This window comes from Argopecten irradians, chromosome 3, assembly GCF_041381155.1.
Source record: "Argopecten irradians isolate NY chromosome 3, Ai_NY, whole genome shotgun sequence".
Lineage (NCBI taxonomy): Eukaryota > Metazoa > Mollusca > Bivalvia > Pectinida > Pectinidae > Argopecten > Argopecten irradians.
In genome coordinates, this window is record NC_091136.1 from 65,884,112 (window position 1) to 65,908,739 (window position 24,628).

The 24,628-nt window shown below is 34.3% G+C and overlaps 1 protein-coding gene across 1 annotated transcript in view; it reads left to right on the forward strand.

Annotated features, from left to right (window-relative positions):
• The window catches only part of LOC138319797 (usherin-like), a 96,057-nt gene that overhangs the window by 13,539 nt on the left and 57,890 nt on the right, over window positions 1-24,628 (forward strand). The window contains exons 6-13 of the mRNA XM_069262930.1: window positions 7,663-7,756; window positions 8,389-8,715; window positions 8,913-9,108; window positions 16,588-17,247; window positions 18,770-18,962; window positions 19,064-19,233; window positions 21,805-21,948; window positions 22,291-22,779. Of these exons, the coding sequence (XP_069119031.1) occupies window positions 7,663-7,756; window positions 8,389-8,715; window positions 8,913-9,108; window positions 16,588-17,247; window positions 18,770-18,962; window positions 19,064-19,233; window positions 21,805-21,948; window positions 22,291-22,779 (2,273 nt within the window). The remainder of the gene's footprint in view (window positions 1-7,662; window positions 7,757-8,388; window positions 8,716-8,912; window positions 9,109-16,587; window positions 17,248-18,769; window positions 18,963-19,063; window positions 19,234-21,804; window positions 21,949-22,290; window positions 22,780-24,628) is intronic.

A 24,628-nucleotide genomic window follows, 5' to 3' on the forward strand; every position in this document is an offset into this window, starting at 1 on the left:
CTCTGTGACTTGTTATTGTAGATGTGAATGTAATAATGACTCTGTGACTTGTTATTGTAGATGAATGTAATAATGACTCTGTGACTTGTTATTGTAGATGTGAATGTAATAATGACTCTGTGACTTGTTATTGTAGATGTGAATGTAATAATGACTCTGTGACTTGTTATTGTAGATGTGAATGTAATAATGACTCTGTGACTTGTTATTGTAGATGTAAATGTAATAATGACTCTGTGACTTGTTATTGTAGATGTAAATGTAATAATGACTCTGTGACTTGTTATTGTAGATGTAATGTAATAATGACTCTGTGACTTGTTAATAGATGAATGTAATAATGACTCTGTGACTTGTTATTGTAGATGTAAATGTAATAATGACTCTGTGACTTGTTATTGTAGATGTGAAGTGTAATAATGACTCTGTGACTTGTTATTGTAGATGTAAATGTAATAATGACTCTGTGACTTGTTATTGTAGACTCTGTGACTTGTTATTGTAAATGTAATAATAATGACTCTGTGACTTGTTATTGTAGATGTGAATGTAATAATGACTCTGTGACTTGTTATTGTAGATGTAAATGTAATAATGACTCTGTGACTTGTTTATGTATATGACTTGATGTAGATGTAATAATGACTCTGTGACTTGTTATTGTAGATGTAATGTAATAATGACTCTGTGACTTGTTATTGTAGATGTGAATGTAATAATGACTCTGTGACTTGTATGTAATGTAAGTAATATGACTCTGTGACTTGTTATTGTAGATGTGAATGTAATAATGACTCTGTGACTTGTTATTGTAGATGTGAATGTAATAATGACTCTGTGACTTGTTATTGTAGATGTAAATGTAATAATGACTCTGTGACTTGTTATTGTAGATGTGAATGTAATAATGACTCTGTGACTTGTTATTGTAGATGTAAATGTAATAATGACTCTGTGACTTGTTATTGTAGATGTGAATGTAATAATGACTCTGTGACTTGTTATTGTAGATGTAAATGTAATAATGACTCTGTGACTTGTTATTGTAGATGTGAATGTAATAATGACTCTGTGACTTGTTATTGTAGATGTAAATGTAATAATGACTCTGTGACTTGTTATTGTAGATGTAAATGTAATAATGACTCTGTGACTTGTTATTGTAGATGTAAATGTAATAATGACTCTGTGACTTGTTATTGTAGATGTGAATGTAATAATGACTCTGTGACTTGTATTGTAGATGTGATGTAATAATGACTCTGTGACTTGTTATTGTAGATGTAATGTAATAATGACTCTGTGACTTGTTATTGTAGATGTGAATGTAATAATGACTCTGTGACTTGTTATTGTAGATGTAAATGATGTAATAATGACTCTGTGACTTGTTATTGTAGATGTGAATGTAATAATGACTCTGTGACTTGTTATTGTAGATGTGAATGTAATAATGACTCTGTGACTTGTTATTGTAGATGTAAATGTAATAATGACTCTGTGACTTGTTATTGTAGATGTAAATGTAATAATAATGACTCTGTGACTTGTTATTGTAGATGTGAATGTAATAATGACTCTGTGACTTGTTATTGTAGATGTGAATGTAATAATGACTCTGTGACTTGTTATTGTAGATGTGAATGTAATAATGACTCTGTGACTTGTTATTGTAGATGTAAATGTAATAATGACTCTGTGACTTGTTATTGTAGATGTGAATGTAATAATGACTCTGTGACTTGTTATTGTAGATGTGAATGTATTTATGACTCTGTGACTTGTTATTGTAGATGTGAATGTAATAATGACTCTGTGACTTGTTATTGTAGATGTGAATGTAATAATGACTCTGTGACTTGTTATTGTAGATGTAAATGTAATAATGACTCTGTGACTTGTTATTGTAGATGTGAATGTAATAATGACTCTGTGACTTGTTATTGTAGATGTGAATGTAATAATGACTCTGTGACTTGTTATTGTAGATGTGAATGTAATAATGACTCTGTGACTTGTTATTGTAGATGTAAATGTAATAATGACTCTGTGACTTGTTATTGTAGATGTGAATGTAATAATGACTCTGTGACTTGTTATTGTAGATGTGAATGTAATAATGACTCTGTGACTTGTTATTGTAGATGTAATGTAATAATGACTCTGTGACTTGTTATTGTAGATGTAAATGTAATAATGACTCTGTGACTTGTTATTGTAGATGTGAATGTAATAATGACTCTGTGACTTGTTATTGTAGATGTGAATGTAATAATGACTCTGTGACTTGTTATTGTAGATGTAAATGTAATAATGACTCTGTGACTTGTTATTGTAGATGTGAATGTAATAATGACTCTGTGACTTGTTATTGTAGATGTGAATGTAATAATGACTCTGTGACTTGTTATTGTAGATGTAAATGTAATAATGACTCTGTGACTTGTTATTGTAGATGTGAATGTAATAATGACTCTGTGACTTGTTATTGTAGATGTAAATGTAATAATGACTCTGTGACTTGTTATTGTAGATGTGAATGTAATAATGACTCTGTGACTTGTTATTGTAGATGTGAATGTAATAATGACTCTGTGACTTGTTATTGTAGATGTGAATGTAATAATGACTCTGTGACTTGTTATTGTAGATGTAAATGTAATAATGACTCTGTGACTTGTTATTGTAGATGTGAATGTAATAATGACTCTGTGACTTGTTATTGTAGATGTAAATGTAATAATGACTCTGTGACTTGTTATTGTAGATGTAAATGTAATAATGACTCTGTGACTTGTTATTGTAGATGTGAATGTAATAATGACTCTGTGACTTGTTATTGTAGATGTGAATGTAATAATGACTCTGTGACTTGTTATTGTAGATGTAAATGTAATAATGACTCTGTGACTTGTTATTGTAGATGTAAATGTAATAATGACTCTGTGACTTGTTATTGTAGATGTGAATGTAATAATGACTCTGTGACTTGTTATTGTAGATGTGAATGTAATAATGACTCTGTGACTTGTTATTGTAGATGTGAATGTAATAATGACTCTGTGACTTGTTATTGTAGATGTGAATGTAATAATGACTCTGTGACTTGTTATTGTAGATGTGAATGTAATAATGACTCTGTGACTTGTTATTGTAGATGTAAATGTAATAATGACTCTGTGACTTGTTATTGTAGATGTGAATGTAATAATGACTCTGTGACTTGTTATTGTAGATGTGAATGTAATAATGACTCTGTGACTTGTTATTGTAGATGTGAATGTAATAATGACTCTGTGACTTGTTATTGTAGATGTGAATGTAATAATGACTCTGTGACTTGTTATTGTAGATGTAAATGTAATAATGACTCTGTGACTTGTTATTGTAGATGTGAATGTAATAATGACTCTGTGACTTGTTATTGTAGATGTGAATGTAATAATGACTCTGTGACTTGTTATTGTAGATGTAAATGTAATAATGACTCTGTGACTTGTTATTGTAGATGTAAATGTAATAATGACTCTGTGACTTGTTATTGTAGATGTAAATGTAATAATGACTCTGTGACTTGTTATTGTAGATGTAAATGTAATAATGACTCTGTGACTTGTTATTGTAGATGTGAATGTAATAATGACTCTGTGACTTGTTATTGTGAATGTAATAATGACTCTGTGACTTGTTATTGTAGATGTGAATGTAATAATGACTCTGTGACTTGTTATTGTAGATGTAAATGTAATAATGACTCTGTGACTTGTTATTGTAGATGTAAATGTAATAATGACTCTGTGACTTGTTATTGTAGATGTAAATGTAATAATGACTCTGTGACTTGTTATTGTAGATGTGAATGTAATAATGACTCTGTGACTTGTTATTGTAGATGTAAATGTAATAATGACTCTGTGACTTGTTATTGTAGATGTGAATGTAATAATGACTCTGTGACTTGTTATTGTAGATGTGAATGTAATAATGACTCTGTGACTTGTTATTGTAGATGTAAATGTAATAATGACTCTGTGACTTGTTATTGTAGATGTAAATGTAATAATGACTCTGTGACTTGTTATTGTAGATGTAAATGTAATAATGACTCTGTGACTTGTTATTGTAGATGTGAATGTAATAAATGACTCTGTGACTTGTTATTGTAGATGTGAATGTAATAATGACTCTGTGACTTGTTATTGTAGATGTGAATGTAATAATGACTCTGTGACTTGTTATTGTAGAGTTAAATGTAATAATGACTCTGTGACTTGTTATTGTAGATGTAAATGTAATAATGACTCTGTGACTTGTTATTGTAGATGTAAATGTAATAATGACTCTGTGACTTGTTATTGTAGATGTGAATGTAATAATGACTCTGTGACTTGTTATTGTAGATGTGAATGTAATAATGACTCTGTGACTTGTTATTGTAGATGTGAATGTAATAATGACTCTGTGACTTGTTATTGTAGATGTAAATGTAATAATGACTCTGTGACTTGTTATTGTAGATGTAAATGTAATAATGACTCTGTGACTTGTTATTGTAGATGTAAATGTAATAATGACTCTGTGACTTGTTATTGTAGATGTAAATGTAATAATGACTCTGTGACTTGTTATTGTAGATGTAAAATGTAATAATGACTCTGTGACTTGTTATTGTAGATGTGAATGTAATAATGACTCTGTGACTTGTTATTGTAGATGTAAATGTAATAATGACTCTGTGACTTGTTATTGTAGATGTAAATGTAATAATGACTCTGTGACTTGTTATTGTAGATGTAAAATGTAATAATGACTCTGTGACTTGTTATTGTAGATGTAAATGTAATAATGACTCTGTGACTTGTTATTGTAGATGTGAATGTAATAATGACTCTGTGACTTGTTATTGTAGATGTAAATGTAATAATGACTCTGTGACTTGTTATTGTAGATGTAAATGTAATAATGACTCTGTGACTTGTTATTGTAGATGTGAATGTAATAATGACTCTGTGACTTGTTATTGTAGATGTGAATGTAATAATGACTCTGTGACTTGTTATTGTAGATGTAAATGTAATAATGACTCTGTGACTTGTTATTGTAGATGTAAATGTAATAATGACTCTGTGACTTGTTATTGTAGATGTAAAATGTAATAATGACTCTGTGACTTGTTATTGTAGATGTGAATGTAATAATGACTCTGTGACTTGTTATTGTAGATGTGAATGTAATAATGACTCTGTGACTTGTTATTGTAGATGTAAATGTAATAATGACTCTGTGACTTGTTATTGTAGATGTAAATGTAATAATGACTCTGTGACTTGTTATTGTAGATGTAAATGTAATAATGACTCTGTGACTTGTTATTGTAGATGTAAATGTAATAATGACTCTGTGACTTGTTATTGTAGATGTGAATGTAATAATGACTCTGTGACTTGTTATTGTAGATGTGAATGTAATAATGACTCTGTGACTTGTTATTGTAGATGTAAATGTAATAATGACTCTGTGACTTGTTATTGTAGATGTAAATGTAATAATGACTCTGTGACTTGTTATTGTAGATGTGAATGTAATAATGACTCTGTGACTTGTTATTGTAGATGTGAATGTAATAATGACTCTGTGACTTGTTATTGTAGATGTAAATGTAATAATGACTCTGTGACTTGTTATTGTAGATGTGAATGTAATAATGACTCTGTGACTTGTTATTGTAGATGTGAATGTAATAATGACTCTGTGACTTGTTATTGTAGATGTGAATGTAATAATGACTCTGTGACTTGTTATTGTAGATGTAAATGTAATAATGACTCTGTGACTTGTTATTGTAGATGTAATGTAATAATGACTCTGTGACTTGTTATTGTAGATTGTGATGTAATGTAATAATGACTCTGTGACTTGTTATTGTAGATGTGAATGTAATAATGACTCTGTGACTTGTTATTGTAGATGTAAATGTAATAATGACTCTGTGACTTGTTATTGTAGATGTAATGTAATAATGACTCTGTGACTTGTTATTGTAGATGTAAATGTAATAATGACTCTGTGACTTGTTATTGTAGATGTGAATGTAATAATGACTCTTTGACTTTTATTGTAGATGTGAATGTAATAATGACTCTGTGACTTGTTATTGTAGATGTAAATGTAATAATGACTCTGTGACTTGTTATTGTAGATGTAAATGTAATAATGACTCTGTGACTTGTTATTGTAGATGTGAATGTAATAATGACTCTGTGACTTGTTATTGTAGATGTGAATGTATTTATGACTCTGTGACTTGTTATTGTAGATGTTAATGTAATAATGACTCTGTGACTTGTTATTGTAGATGTAAATGTAATAATGACTCTGTGACTTGTTATTGTAGATGTGAATGTAATAATGACTCTGTGACTTGTTATTGTAGATGTGAATGTAATAATGACTCTGTGACTTGTTATTGTAGATGTAAATGTAATAATGACTCTGTGACTTGTTATTGTAGATGTGAATGTAATAATGACTCTGTGACTTGTTATTGTAGATGTGAATGTAATAATGACTCTGTGACTTGTTATTGTAGATGTGAATGTAATAATGACTCTGTGACTTGTTATTGTAGATGTGAATGTAATAATGACTCTGTGACTTGTTATTGTAGATGTGAATGTAATAATGACTCTTGTGAATGTAATAATGACTCTGTGACTTGTTATTGTAGATGTAAATGTAATAATGACTCTTGTGAATGTAATAATGACTCTGTGACTTGTTATTGTAGATGTAAATGTAATAATGACTCTGTGACTTGTTATTGTAGATGTAATGTAATAATGACTCTTGTGAATGTAATAATGACTCTGTGACTTGTTATTGTAGATGTAAATGTAATAATGACTGGACTTGTATTGATGTGAATGTAATAATGACTCTGTGACTTGTTATTGTAGATGTGAATGTAATAATGACTCTGTGACTTGTTATTGTAGATGTGAATGTAATAATGACTCTGTGACTTGTTATTGTAGATGTGAATGTAATAATGACTCTGTGACTTGTTATTGTAGATGTGAATGTAATAATGACTCTGTGACTTGTTATTGTAGATGTGAATGTAATAATGACTCTGTGACTTGTTATTGTAGATGTGAATGTAATAATGACTCTGTGACTTGTTATTGTAGAATGTAAATGTAATAATGACTCTGTGACTTGTTATTGTAGATGTGAATGTAATAATGACTCTGTGACTTGTTATTGTAGATGTGAATGTAATAATGACTCTGTGACTTGTTATTGTAGATGTAAATGTAATAATGACTCTGTGACTTGTTATTGTAGATGTAAATGTAATAATGACTCTGTGACTTGTTATTGTAGATGTAAATGTAAAAATGACTCTGTGACTTGTTATTGTAGATGTGAATGTAATAATGACTCTGTGACTTGTTATTGTAGATGTAAATGTAATAATGACTCTGTGACTTGTTATTGTAGATGTAAATGTAATAATGACTCTGTGACTTGTTATTGTAGATGTGAATGTAATAATGACTCTTGTGAATGTAATAATGACTCTTGTGAATGTAATAATGACTCTGTGACTTGTTATTGTAGATGTGAATGTATTTATGACTCTGTGACTTGTTATTGTAGATGTGAATGCAGTGGACATGCCTTTGACTGTGACACTTCTGTCCTTCCATACAAGTGTAACTGTACAGCAGAGAGTCACACCATGGGAGACAAGGTAAGCATGCAGATCTGATTTTTGTGTCTGACCATTCCCAATATTAGCTATCTGCATGACCATCAATGTGCCTGACCTCTCAGTTTTGGTTCAACATATTGAAGAATAGGAACTGTTAAACATTGTTATGATTCAATTTTGCTTGTTACAAACATTTTCATTGGCTTAAAAATTTACTTTAGCAGCCCATAAAGGAAAAAATGGCGTCTCCGTTTGTAACGTTGCTTCTGATTGGATGAGATGACGGTGTAATGATTTTATAGACAAAAGAGTCCCAAAATGAATTCTGAATATTGAAGAGATTATCTTTAGTGAATTGAATTATATGGATTAATTTGAATAGATTTTAGATGCTATGGAGATATAACACAAAAATCTGAGTGTATACTCTCATCATAAACTGCTTCGCGGTTTATTTAGAGTACATTCAGATTTTTGTGTTATATCTCCATAACATAAAAATCTATTCAAGTTAATCCTTAAATATTTGTATGGTCATATGGGTATAACCTTTAACCTGTATGCAACCTTTGACTTGTGCATAACCTTTGACCTGTGTGTAACCTTTGACCTGTGTGTAACCTTTGACCTGTGTGTAACCTTTGACCTGTGTGTAACCTTTGCCTTTCCAGTGTGACCAATGTGACCCACTCTACAACAGTAAACCCTTTAGGAAGGGAGACCAGATCACCGCCTATAACTGTAAGGCTTGTCAGTGTTACGGTCACGCTGACAGCTGTGTCTACGACAAAAGCCTTGACCTTTTCCCAGCTGACCATGACCTTGGTGGTGGTGGTCTGTGTATCAACTGTCAGCATAATACTGCAGGACGTTTCTGTGACACGTGTCTGCCTCAGTACTACAGACCTGTCGGCAAGAGTATGTTTGACGAGGACGTCTGTACTCTGTGTCTTTGTGATAGAACTGGTATTCTAGGCTTCAACACTGACTGTGAGAAGGTAAGACCTAGCTCTGTAGTATTCACTATAGTGAACTAATGATTGTTCACTTTTCTATTAAAGTGAAGAGGGATGAATGCAAATACGTAATTATTTATCCCCTGCTTACTGAAGAAACAAGGACTATTAAAACAGTAAGAAGTGTATTAAAAAAACTGACCACATTTTCTGATTACTTTTGTTATTGTTTGAACCAGGAGGGTGGCCAGTGCAGTTGTAAGCCCAATGTTGGTGGACGTCGCTGTGATGCTTGTAAAGCAGGATTCTATAGTCTCGATATCTCCGACCCCTACGGCTGTAAAGCCTGTAACTGTGACCTCCAGGGAACGATCGGGGCTAATCAGTCGTGTGACGCTATCACTGGGGACTGTTTCTGTAAACCAAACGTCAGGAGTGAGTTTCTTTATATCATATGTGTACCACATATAGAGACCCATTTATATCATACATGTATCTCATATAGAGACCCATTTATATCATACAGGTACCATATATAGAGACCCATTCATATCACACATGTACCACATATAGAGACCCATTTATATCATACAGGTACCACATATAGAGACCCATTTATATCATACAGGTACCACATATAGAGACCCATTTATATCATACAGGTACCACATATAGAGACCCATTTATATCATACATGTACCACATATAGAGACCCATTTATATTATTCAGGTACCACATATAGAGACCCATTTATATCATACAGGTACCACATATAGAGACCCATTTATATCATATAGGTACCACATATAGAGACCCATTTATATCATATAGGTACCACATATAGAGACCCATTTATATCATACAGGTACCACATATAGAGACCCATTTATATCATACAGGTACCACATATAGAGACCCATTTATATCATACAGGTACCACATATAGAGACCCATTTATATCATACAGGTACCACATATAGAGACCCATTTATATCATACAGGTACCACATATAGAGACCCATTTATATCATATAGGTACCACATATAGAGACCCATTTATATCATACAGGTACCACATATAGAGACCCATTCATATCACACATGTACCACATATAGAGACCCATTTATATCATTCAGGTACCACATATAGAGACCCATTTATATCATACAGGTACCACATATAGAGACCCATTTATATTATACAGGTACCACATATATCATACAGGTACCACATATAGAGACCCATTTATATCATACAGGTACCACATATAGAGACCCATTTATATCATACAGGTACCACATATAGAGACCCATTTATATCATATAGGTACCACATATAGAGACCCATTTATATCATACAGGTACCACATATAGAGACTCATTTATATCATACAGGTACCACATATAGAGACCCATTTATATCATACAGGTACCACATATAGAGACCCATTTATATCATACAGGTACCACATATAGAGACCCATTTATATCATATAGGTACCACATATAGAGACCCATTTATATTATACAGGTACCACATATAGAGACCCATTTATATCATACAGGTACCACATATAGAGACCCATTTATATCATACAGGTACCACATATAGAGACCCATTTATATTATACAGGTACCATATATATCATACAGGTACCATATATGGAGACCCATTTATATCATATAGGTACAACATATAGAGACCCATTTATATCATATAGGTACCACATATAGAGACCCATTTATATCATACAGGTACCATATATAGAGACCCATTTATATCATACAGGTACCACATATAGAGACCCATTTATAGTATACAGGTACCATATATATCATACAGGTACCATATATAGAGACCCATTTATATCATACAGGTACCACATATAGAGACCCATTTATATCATATAGGTACCACATATAGAGACCCATTTATATCATATAGGTACCACATATAGAGACCCATTTATATCATACAGGTACCACATATAGAGACCCATTTATATCATACAGGTACCACATATAGAGACCCATTTATATCATACAGGTACCACATATAGAGACCCATTTATATCATACAGGTACCACATATAGAGACCCATTTATATCATATAGGTACCACATATACAGACCCATTTATATCATATAGGTACAACATATAGAGACCCATTTATATCATATAGGTACCACATATAGAGACCCATTTATATCATACAGGTACCACATATAGAGACCCATTTATATTATACAGGTACCACATATAGAGACCCATTCATATCATACAGGTACCACATATAGAGACCCATTTATATCATATAGGTACCACATATAGAGACCCATTTATATCATATAGGTACCACATATATCATACAGGTACAACATATAGAGACCCATTTATATCATATAGGTACCACATATATCATACAGGTACCACATATAGAGACCCATTTATATCATACAGGTACAACATATAGAGACCCATTTATATCATATAGGTACCACATATATCATACAGGTACCACATATAGAGACCCATTTATATCATATAGGTACCACATATAGAGACCCATTTATATAATATAGGTACCACATATAGAGACCCATTTATATCATACAGGTACCACATATAGAGACCCATTTATATCATACAGGTACCACATATAGAGACCCATTTATATCATACAGGTACCACATATAGAGACCCATTTATATCATACAGGTACCACATATAGAGACCCATTTATATCATACAGGTACCACATATAGAGACCCATTTATATCATATAGGTACCACATATAGAGACCCATTTATATCATACAGGTACCACATATAGAGACCCATTCATATCACACATGTACCACATATAGAGACCCATTTATATCATTCAGGTACCACATATAGAGACCCATTTATATCATACAGGTACCACATATAGAGACCCATTTATATTATACAGGTACCACATATATCATACAGGTACCACATATAGAGACCCATTTATATCATATAGGTACAACATATAGAGACCCATTTATATCATATAGGTACCACATATAGAGACCCATTTATATCATATAGGTACCACATATAGAGACCCATTTATATCATACAGGTACCACATATAGAGACTCATTTATATCATACAGGTACCACATATAGAGACCCATTTATATCATACAGGTACCACATATAGAGACCCATTTATATCATACAGGTACCACATATAGAGACCCATTTATATCATATAGGTACCACATATAGAGACCCATTTATATTATACAGGTACCACATATAGAGACCCATTTATATAATACAGGTACCACATATAGAGACCCATTTATATCATACAGGTACCACATATAGAGACCCATTTATATTATACAGGTACCATATATATCATACAGGTACCATATATGGAGACCCATTTATATCATATAGGTACAACATATAGAGACCCATTTATATCATATAGGTACCACATATAGAGACCCATTTATATCATACAGGTACCATATATAGAGACCCATTTATATCATACAGGTACCACATATAGAGACCCATTTATAGTATACAGGTACCATATATATCATACAGGTACCATATATAGAGACCCATTTATATCATACAGGTACCACATATAGAGACCCATTTATATCATATAGGTACAACATATAGAGACCCATTTATATCATATAGGTACCACATATAGAGACCCATTTATATCATACAGGTACCACATATAGAGACCCATTTATATCATACAGGTACCACATATAGAGACCCATTTATATCATATAGGTACCACATATAGAGACCCATTTATATCATACAGGTACCACATATAGAGACCCATTTATATCATATAGGTACCACATATAGAAACCCATTTATATCATATAGGTACAACATATAGAGACCCATTTATATCATATAGGTACCACATATAGAGACCCATTTATATCATACAGGTACCACATATAGAGACCCATTTATATTATACAGGTACCACATATAGAGACCCATTCATATCATACAGGTACCACATATAGAGACCCATTTATATCATATAGGTACCACATATAGAGACCCATTTATATCATATAGGTACCACATATAGAGACCCATTTATATCATACAGGTACCACATATAGAGACCCATTTATATCATATAGGTACCACATATAGAGACCCATTTATATCATATAGGTACCACATATATCATACAGGTACCACATATAGAGACCCATTTATATCATACAGGTACAACATATAGAGACCCATTTATATCATATAGGTACCACATATATCATACAGGTACCACATATAGAGACCCATTTATATCATACAGGTACAACATATAGAGACCCATTTATATCATATAGGTACCACATATATCATACAGGTACCACATATAGAGACCCATTTATATCATATAGGTACCACATATAGAGACCCATTTATATCATATAGGTACCACATATAGAGACCCATTTATATCCTATAGGTACCACATATAGAGACCCATTTATATCATACAGGTATCACATATAGAGACCCATTTATATCATATAGGTACCACATATATCATACAGGTACCACATATAGAGACCCATTTATATTATACAGGTACCATATATTTCATACAGGTACCATATATAGAGACCCATTTATATCATACAGGTACCACATATAGAGACCCATTTATATTATACAGGTACCATATATATCATACAGGTACCATATATAGAGACCCATTTATATCATACAGGTACCACATATAGAGACCCATTTATATCATATAGGTACCACATATAGAGACCCATTTATATTATTCAGGTACCACATATAGAGACCCATTTATATCATACAGGTACCACATATAGAGACACATATATATTATTCAGGTACCACATATAGAGACCCATTTATATCATACAGGTACCACATATAGAGACCCATTCTTATCACACATGTACCACATATAGAGACCCATTTATATCATTCAGGTACCACATATAGAGACCCATTTATATCATACAGGTACCACATATAGAGACCCATTTATATTATACAGGTACCATATATATCATACAGGTACCATATATAGAGACCCATTTATATCATACAGGTACCACATATAGAGACCCATTTATATTATACAGGTACCATATATATCATACAGGTACCATATATAGAGACCCATTTATATCATACAGGTACCACATATAGAGACCCATTTATATTATACAGGTACCACATATATCATACAGGTACCACATATAGAGACCCATTTATATCATTCAGGTACCACATGTAGAGACCCATTTATATCATACAGGTACCACATATAGAGACCCATTTATATTATTCAGGTACCACATATAGAGACCCATTTATATCATACAGGTACCACATATAGAGACACATATATATTATTCAGGTACCACATATAGAGACCCATTTATATCATACAGGTACCACATATAGAGACCCATTTATATTATTCAGGTACCACATATAGAGACCCATTTATATCATACAGGTACCACATATAGAGACCCATTTATATTATTCAGGTACCACATATAGAGACCCATTTATATCATACAGGTACCACATATAGAGACCCATTTATATCATTCAGGTACCACATATAGAGACCCATTTATATCATACAGGTACCACATATAGAGACCCATTTATATCATTCAGGTACCACATGTAGAGACCCATTTATATCATACAGGTACCACATATAGAGACCCATTTATATTATTCAGGTACCACATATAGAGACCCATTTATATCATACAGGTACCACATATAGAGACCCATTTATATCATACAGGTACCACATATAGAGACCCATTTATATCATACAGGTACCACATATAGAGACCCATTATATTATACAGGTACCACATATAGAGACCCATTTATATCATACAGGTACCACATATAGAGACCCATTTATATCATACAGGTACCACATATAGAGACCCATTCATATCACACATGTACCACATATAGAGACCCATTTATATTATACAGGTACCACATATAGAGACCCATTTATATCATACAGGTACCACATATAGAGACCCATTAATATCATACAGGTACCACATATAGAGACCCATTTATATCATACAGGTACCACATATAGAGACCCATTCATATCACACATGTACCACATATAGAGACCCATTTATATCATACAGGTACCACATATAGAGACTCATTTATATTATACAGGTACCACATATAGAGACCCATTTATATTATTCAGGTACCACATATAGAGACCCATTTATATCATACAGGTACCACATATAGAGACCCATTTATATTATACAGGTACCACATATAGAGACCCATTTATATTATTCAGGTACCACATATAGAGACCCATTTATATCATACAGGTACCACATATATCATACAGGTACCACATATAGAGACCCATTATTATCATACAGGTACCACATATAGAGACCCATTTATATCATACAGGTACCACATATAGAGACCCATTTATATCATACAGGTACCACATATAGAGACTCATTTATATCATATAGAGACCCATTTATATTATTCAGGTACCACATATAGAGACCCATTTATATCATACAGGTACCACATATAGAGACTCATTTACATCATACATGTGCCACATATAGAGACCCATTTATATCACACATGTACCACATATAGAGACCCATTTATATCATACAGGTACCACATATAGAGACCCATTTATATCATACAGGTACCACATATAGAGACCCATTTATATCATACAGGTACCACCTATAGAGACCCATTTATATCATACAGGTACCACATATAGAGACCCATTTACATCATACATGTACCACATATAGAGACCCATTTATATCATACAGGTACCATATATAGAGACCCATTTATATCATACAGGTACCACATATAGAGACCCATTTATATCATACAGGTACCATATATATCATACAGGTACCACCTATAGAGACCCATTTACATCATACATGTGCCACATATAGAGACCCATTTATATCACACATGTACCACATATAGAGACCCATTTATATCATACAGGTACCACCTATAGAGACCCATTCATATCACACATGTACCACATATAGAGACCAATTTATATCACACATGTACCACATATAGAGACCCATTTATATCATACAGGTACCACATATAGAGACCCATTTATATCACATATGTACCACATATAGAGACCCATTTATATCACACATGTTCCACATTTATATAACACATGTACCACATATAGAGACCCATTATATTATACAGGTACCACATATATCATACAGGTACCACATATATCATACAGGTACCACATATAGAGACCCATTTATATTATACAGGTACCACATATAGACCCATTTATATCATACAGGTATCACATATAGAGACCCATTCATATCATACAGGTACCACATATATCATACAGGTACCACATATATCATACAGGTACCACATATAGAGACCCATTTTTATCATACAGGTACCACATATAGAGACCCATTTATATTATACAGGTACCACATATATCATACAGGTACCACATATAGAGACCCATTTATATTATACAGGTACAACATATAGAGACCCATTTATATCACACATGTACCACATACAGAGACCCATTGATATCACACAAGTACCACATAAAGAGACTTGATTACGGTGCAAGAATAGCAAGCATATATGCATAATTATTTGAGGTTGAAGAGAAAAAATGTCATTTTTAGCCACAGAGCCTTTATTAGGTTATTTTGAATATACACTGTTACATCACTTGTTCTATAGTTGAAGTAATTAAATTTTACCATTCTATTATTAAACCTATAATATGAACCTTTTCTGTTGTTTGTACCAGATTTGAAGTGTGATGCCTGTCAGTATGGGTTCTATAACCTGAGCAGTGAGAACCCCCTGGGCTGTACATCCTGTCAGTGTAACCCCCAGGGATCCACGTCCAGTTTCTGTAACCCTCAGACCGGTATGTGTAGCTGTAAGGATAATATAGTGGGAAGACAGTGTGACCAATGTGCCCCCGGTTTCCATGACTTTGCCCAGGGTTGTCCTCCCTGTCAGTGTAACCCCCAGGGCACGGTGGAGGATACCTACTGTGACTCGACGAATGGTCAGTGTGTCTGTAAAGTGAACACCCAGGGTCAGCGATGTAGTGAGTGTCGCGACGGTAGTTTCGGATTTGGAGTGTCATCCGTGAAAGGCTGTTATGACTGTACTTGTAACCTGGCCGGTACACTCAACAGCTCGTTAACCTGCGATAAAACCACAGGTAGCTGTATGTGTAAGAACAATGTAGAAGGTATCAACTGTAATGTGTGTAAAGGTAATACATTCGGGCTCAACATCACCAACCCTGATGGCTGTCAGCCGTGTGATTGTGACCCCTCAGGTACCCAGGGGGGAGCAACAGGGGTCAGCACTGACCTCTCCTGTAACCAGAATACTGGTCAGTGTACATGTTTGGCCAATAGGATTGGGCGTCGCTGTGACAACTGTGATAAAGGTAGGGTTTCTTATTAATAGAGCGATAAACTTATGTGATATGTGGCATTAACAGTTTTATTGATATAATGATAAGCATATGTGTATGTGGCATTAGCAGTTTTATTGATATAATGATAAGCATATGTGTATGTGGCATTAGCAGTTTTATTGATATAATGATAAGAATATGTGTATGTGGCATTAGCAGTTTTATTGATATAATGATAAGCATATGTGTATGTGGCATTAGCAGTTTTATTGATATAATGATAAGCATATGTGGTATGTGGCATTAGCAGTTTTTGTGTCTCCTGCAACTCAAGGGCGACACTTAGGTATCACTATGTCGGCGTCGTCGTCGGCGTCATCGGCGGCGTCCGGTAAACGGTTTCCGTGCGATAACTGAAGTATTTATTGTTCGATTTCAATCAAATTTGGTATATAGCTTTATATCAATGAGATCTCAAATGAGTTCGATAATGGTCAAAATCCGTCAATATTTGCAAGAGTTACGGGACTTTAAAATCGTCAAAACAGAAAAATCCATGGTTTCCGCTCGATAACTTAAATATTTATCGTCCAATTTCAACCAAATTTCATAAATTGTTTTATATCAATGAGTTCTCGGATGAGATCGATAATGGTCAAAATCTGTCAATATTTGCAAGAGTTACGGAACTTTAAAATCGTCAAAACAGAAAAATTCATGGTTTCCGCTCGATAACTTAAATATTTTGATGTATAATCGTCCAATTTCAACCAAATTTCATAAATTGTTTTATATCAATGAGATCTTGGATGAGTTCAATAATGGTCAATATCCGTCAATATTTTCAAGAGTAACGGGACTTTAAAATCATTAAAACAGAAAAATCCATGGTTTCCGCTCGATAACTTAAATATCTATTGTCCAATTTCAACCAAATTTGGTATGTTGCTTTATATTAATGAGATCTTAGATGGGTTCGATACTGGTCAAAATCTGTCAATATTTGCAAGAGTTACGGGACCTTAAAATAGTCGAAACATGGCTTCCGCTTGAAAACATTAGTATTTATTGTCCGATTCCAACCAAATTTGGTATATTGCTTTATATCAATGATATCTTAGATGGGTTCGATACTTTTCAAAATCCATCAATATTTGTAAAAGTTATGGAACTTGATTTCTTCACCTAAATTATTAACAATATTTTCAACTGTAAATAACTATTTTTTGTGATGCTGTACAGGCGACACATCCACTTCCGTGGAATTCTTGTATTGATATAACGATAAGCATATGTGTATGCATCGTCGGTGACCCACGATTGATTGCACTACACTACGCTACACTTATCACCCGTGGGACAGCTCAATCTCAGAGCACTGCTTTCGTCAAGTGTCATCTGATTGGCCCTGACAGATTTTCCTGCTAATGTTTTAGCCAATGAGATTGGAGGTCAGATATGCTTCACAAAAGCTGTACATAAACAACATTATACGGTAGATCAGAATTGAACTAAGGTCAAAGAATCTGAGTGCTGTTTTCTGATTTGACAGGCTATTACTACAACCCTAACCCAGGAGTGGGATGTAACAGTTGTGGATGTAAGTCGTCCGCCACCATCCCTCAAACCTTCTGTGATTCACAGACCGGGCAATGCAAGTGTAAGGGAGATAACTCAGGCGTTACAGGAAGAACCTGCTCTGAATGTAAAGAAGGATATTTTCAGTTTGATGGTGTCTCTGGAACGTAAGCAACTTTCTGACATATAATTTTATCATACCCCATGAAAGTTTATTAACTTTGATCATAAGAAACCATTAAACACTATGAACTTTTTGTAATTGTAGATGTTCATTCTGTGATTGCTCACCTGCTGGGACAGTAAACGGGAATCAGACGTGTGACCCTGTGTCGGGTAACTGTGAGTGTAAGATCTTCGTCACAGAGAGGAGATGTGACACTTGTACCTCTGAAGCCAGCTTCTTAGACGAGGCGAACCCCTACGGCTGTAGTAAAGGTAGGATTAACAAGAGTAGGGATACAACTGTCACTAACTACCATATCATACACTAACCACATCATACACTAACTACCATATCATACACTAACCACATCATACACTAACTACCATATCATACACTAACCACATCATACACTAACTACCACATCATACACTGACTACCACATCATACACTAACTACCATATCATACACTAACCACATCATACACGAACTACCACATCATACACTAACTACCATATCATACACTAACCACATCATACACTAACTACCACATCATACACTGACTACCACATTATACACTAACTACCACATCATACACTGACTACCACATCATACACTAACTACCACATCATACACTGACTACCACATCATACACTAACTACCACATCATACACTGACTACCACATCATACACTGACTACCACATCATACACTAACTACCACATCATACACTAACTACCACATCATACACTGACTACCACATCATACACTAACTACCACATCATACACTAACTACCACATCATACACTAACTACCACATCATACACTAACTACCACATCATACACTGACTACCACATCATACACTAACTACCACATCATACACTAACTACCACATCATACACTAACTACCACATCATACACTAACTACCACATCATACACTGACTACCACATCATACACTAACTACCACATCATACACTAACTACCACATCATACACTAACTACCACATCATACACTAACTACCACATCATATCATACACTGACTACCACATCATACACTAACTACCACATCATACACTAACTACCACATCATACACTGACTACCACATCATACACTGACTACCACATCATACACTAACTACCACATCATACACCAACTACCACATCATACACTAACTACCACATCATACACTAACTACCACATCATACACTGACTACCACATCATACACTAACTACCACATCATACACCAACTACCACATCATACACTAACTACCACATCATACACTGACTACCACATCATACACTGACTACCACATCATACACTAACTACCACATCATACACTAACTACCACATCATACACTAACTACCACATCATACACTAACTACCACATCATACACTGACTACCACATCATACACTGACTACCACATCATACACTAACTACCACATCATACACTGACTACCACATCATACACTAACTACCACATCATACACTAACTACCACATCATACACTAACTACCACATCATACACTAACTACCACATCATACACTAACTACCACATCATACACTAACTACCACATCATACACTAACTACCACATCATACACTAACTACCACATCATACACTAACTACCACATCATACACTAACTACCACATCATATCATACACTGACTACCACATCATACACTAACTACCACATCATACACTAACTACCACATCATACACTGACTAACACATCATACACTAACTACCACATCATACACTAACTACCACATCATACACTGACTACCACATCATACACTGACTACACATCATACACTAACTACCACATCATACACTAACTACCACATCATACACTAACTACCACATCATACACTAACTACCACATCATACACTGACTACCACATCATACACTAACTACCACATCATACACTGACTACCACATCATACACTGACTACCACATCATACACTAACTACCACATCATACACCAACTACCACATCATACACTAACTACCACATCATACACTGACTACCACATCATACACTGACTACCACATCATACACTAACTACCACATCATACACTAACTACCACATCATACACTAACTACCACATCATACACTGACTACCACATCATACACTGACTACCACATCATACACTGACTACCACATCATACACTGACTACCACATCATACACTGACTACCACATCATACACTAACTACCACATCATACACTAACTACCAAATCATACACTAACTACCACATCATACACTGACTACCACATCATACACTGACTACCACATCATACACTAACTACCACATCATACACTAACTACCACATCATTCACTAACTACCACATCATACACTGACTACCACATCATACACTAACTACCACATCTTACACTAACGACCACATCATACACTGACTACCACATCATACACTAACTACCACATCATACACTAACTACCACATCATACACTGACTACCACATCATACACTAACTACCACATCATACACTAACTATGTTGTGTCTTCACTTTATCTAATAATATTTTTGTGTGCTTACCTAATAAGACGAAACTATTGCAAACCTATACAATTTTGATAGTTTTGGTCTTATGCCCAAGCAATTGAAATTAAGACCTCAAAAGGGAGAGGGGCTCTCATAGGGACATGGGCGCTTATTAAGTCGAATACGGTATTTCAGTAAGCTATATCACTGTCGACATGCTATTACATGCATGTTTTATTGGCTTCATGGTATCATGGTTTATTCCGGTTGTCATTCATTCTAGAAGAATAGTATTGAGTACCAACACTATACTGTTTGTATACAGAACCTACCCAGCAGCCACCGCCGTCCCATGATCAGATCAACTCTACCACCCTGAGGCTGATGTGGCAACAACCTGATTACCCTAATGGTATCATTGTACAGTACAAACTCTACAGAAACGGCACCCTTGTGTTTACAGGAAATGGTAGGATTTTGTTATCATATGTAACTTTACAGACACATGGATGACTCTTCTCTGTTGATTCCTAAAGTTACTGTTTCTTGCCATTTGACAAAAATGTTGTTTAGATAAATAATTCATTTTTTGATTGATTAGATGTTTTGTATACCAGACTCCTCTATGAAAATATTTGGCAAGACATATAAGTATATTTCTATTATGTTTATGTAATAGAATTCTATTATGAAGCATGATACTTACAGGTTTTTATCTATTTAGTGTTAAAGCTACAACAATACTTAACCATTCCCTCTTTCTATACAACACATGTAGCCTCAAACTAAATACAGAACATTACTGTTGTAGCTACTGAATATCTGGATGTGAACCTGGCCGCCTATGTACGCTACACCTATGTGGTAGAGGCGACCAACGACTTTGGTAGTGTTCTCAGCTCACCTGTAACTTTCCGCACCCTACCGGGCAGTCCCACAGGTATGGTGATTGTTTACATCACCAATGTCCAGTCTAGAAGTGCCTCCTTCTCCTGGAATCAGCCGGTCAACATGAATGGACCACTGGTCAACTACAGTGTGACCGCGATGAGTCCTAGTCGACCGATGCGTACTGTACACTGGACAGGACTAAGTCGCCAGGCCAACGTTACAGACTTTGTGCCATTCACAAACTACACCATCATTGTAGAGACGTGTACTCCAGGTGGATGTCTAGACAGCTGGCCTGCTCTGTTTGTCACCAAGTCAGACAAACCGTCAGGAATGAAGGATCCGGTCATTACCACTATTAGTGAGACGGAATTATTCATCACATGGTATCCTCCCACTGAGGCTAATGGTAAGGCTATGAATCTACCATATAGGTTAATGGTAAGGCTATGAATCTACCATATAGGTTAATGGTAAGGCTATGAATCTACCATATAGGTTAATGGTAAGGCTATCAATCTACCATATAGGTTAATGGTAAGGCTTTGAATCTACCATATAGGTTAATGGTAAGGCTATGAATCTACCATATAGGTTAATGGTAAGGCTATGAATCTACCATATAGGTTAATGGTAAGGCTATCAATCTACCATATAGGTTAATGGTAAGGCTATCAATCTACCATATAGGTTAATGGTAAGGCTATCAATCTACCATATAGGTTAATGGTAAGGCTTTGAATCTACCATATAGGTTAATGGTAAGGCTATGAATCTATCGTATAGGTTAATGGTAAGGCTATCAATCTACCATATAGGTTAATGGTAAGGCTATGAATCTACCGTATAGGTTAATGGTAAGGCTTTGAATCTACCATATAGGTTAATGGTAAGGCTTTGAATCTACCATATAGGGTAATGGTAAGGCTTTGAATCTACCATATAGGGTAATGGTAAGGCTATGAATCTACCATATAGGTTAATGGTAAGGCTATGAATCTACCATATAGGTTAATGGTAAGGCTTTGAATCTACCATATAGGTTAATGGTAAGGCTTTGAATCTACCATATAGGGTAATGGTAAGGCTTTGAATCTACCATATAGGGTAATGGTAAGGCTATGAATCTACCATATAGGTAATGGTAAGGCTATGAATCTACCATATAGGTTAATGGTAAGGCTATGAATCTATCGTATAGGTTAATGGTAAGGCTATGAATCTACCATATAGGTTAATGGTAAGGCTTTGAATCTACCATATAAGTTAATGGTAAGGCTATGAATCTACCATATAGGTTAATAGTAAGGCTATGAATCTACCGTATAGGTTAATGGTAAGGCTTTGAATCTACCATATAAATTAATGGTAAGGCTATGAATCTACCATATAGGTTAATGGTAAGGCTTTGAATCTACCATATAAGTTAATGGTAAGGCTTTGAATCTACCATATAGGTTAATGGTAAGGCTTTGAATCTACCATATAGGTTAATGGTAAGGCTATGAATCTACTATATAGGTTAATGGTAAGGCTATGAATCTACCATATAGGTTAATGGTAAGGCTTTGAATCTACCATATAGGTTAATGGTAAGGCTTTGAATCTACCATATAGGTTAATGGTAAGGCTTTGAATCTACCATATAGGTTAATGGTAAGGCTATGAATCTACCATATAGGTTAATGGTAAGGCTTTGAATCTACCATATAGGTTAATGGTAAGGCTTTGAATCTACCATATAGGTTAATGGTAAGGCTTTGAATCTACCATATAGGTTAATGGTAAGGCTTTGAATCTACCATATAGGTTAATGGTAAGGCTTTGAATCTACCATATAGGTTAATGGTAAGGCTTTGAATCTACCATATAGGTTAATGGTAAGGCTATGAATCTACCGTATAGGTTAATGGTAAGGCTATGAATCTACCATATAGGTTAATGGTAAGGCTATGAATCTACCATATAGGTTAATGAAGGTTAAGGTTAATGGTAAGGCTTTGAATCTACCATATAGGGTAATGGTAAGGCTTTGAATATACCATATAGGTTAATGGTAAGGCTTTGAATCTACCATATAGGTTAACGGTAAGGCTTTGAATCTACCATATAGGTTAATGGTAAGGCTTTGAATCTACCATATAGGTTAATGGTAAGGCTTTGAATCTACCATATAGGTTAATGGTAAGGCTTTGAATCTACCGTATAGGTTAATGGTAAGGCTATGAATCTACCATATAGGTTAATGGTAAGGCTTT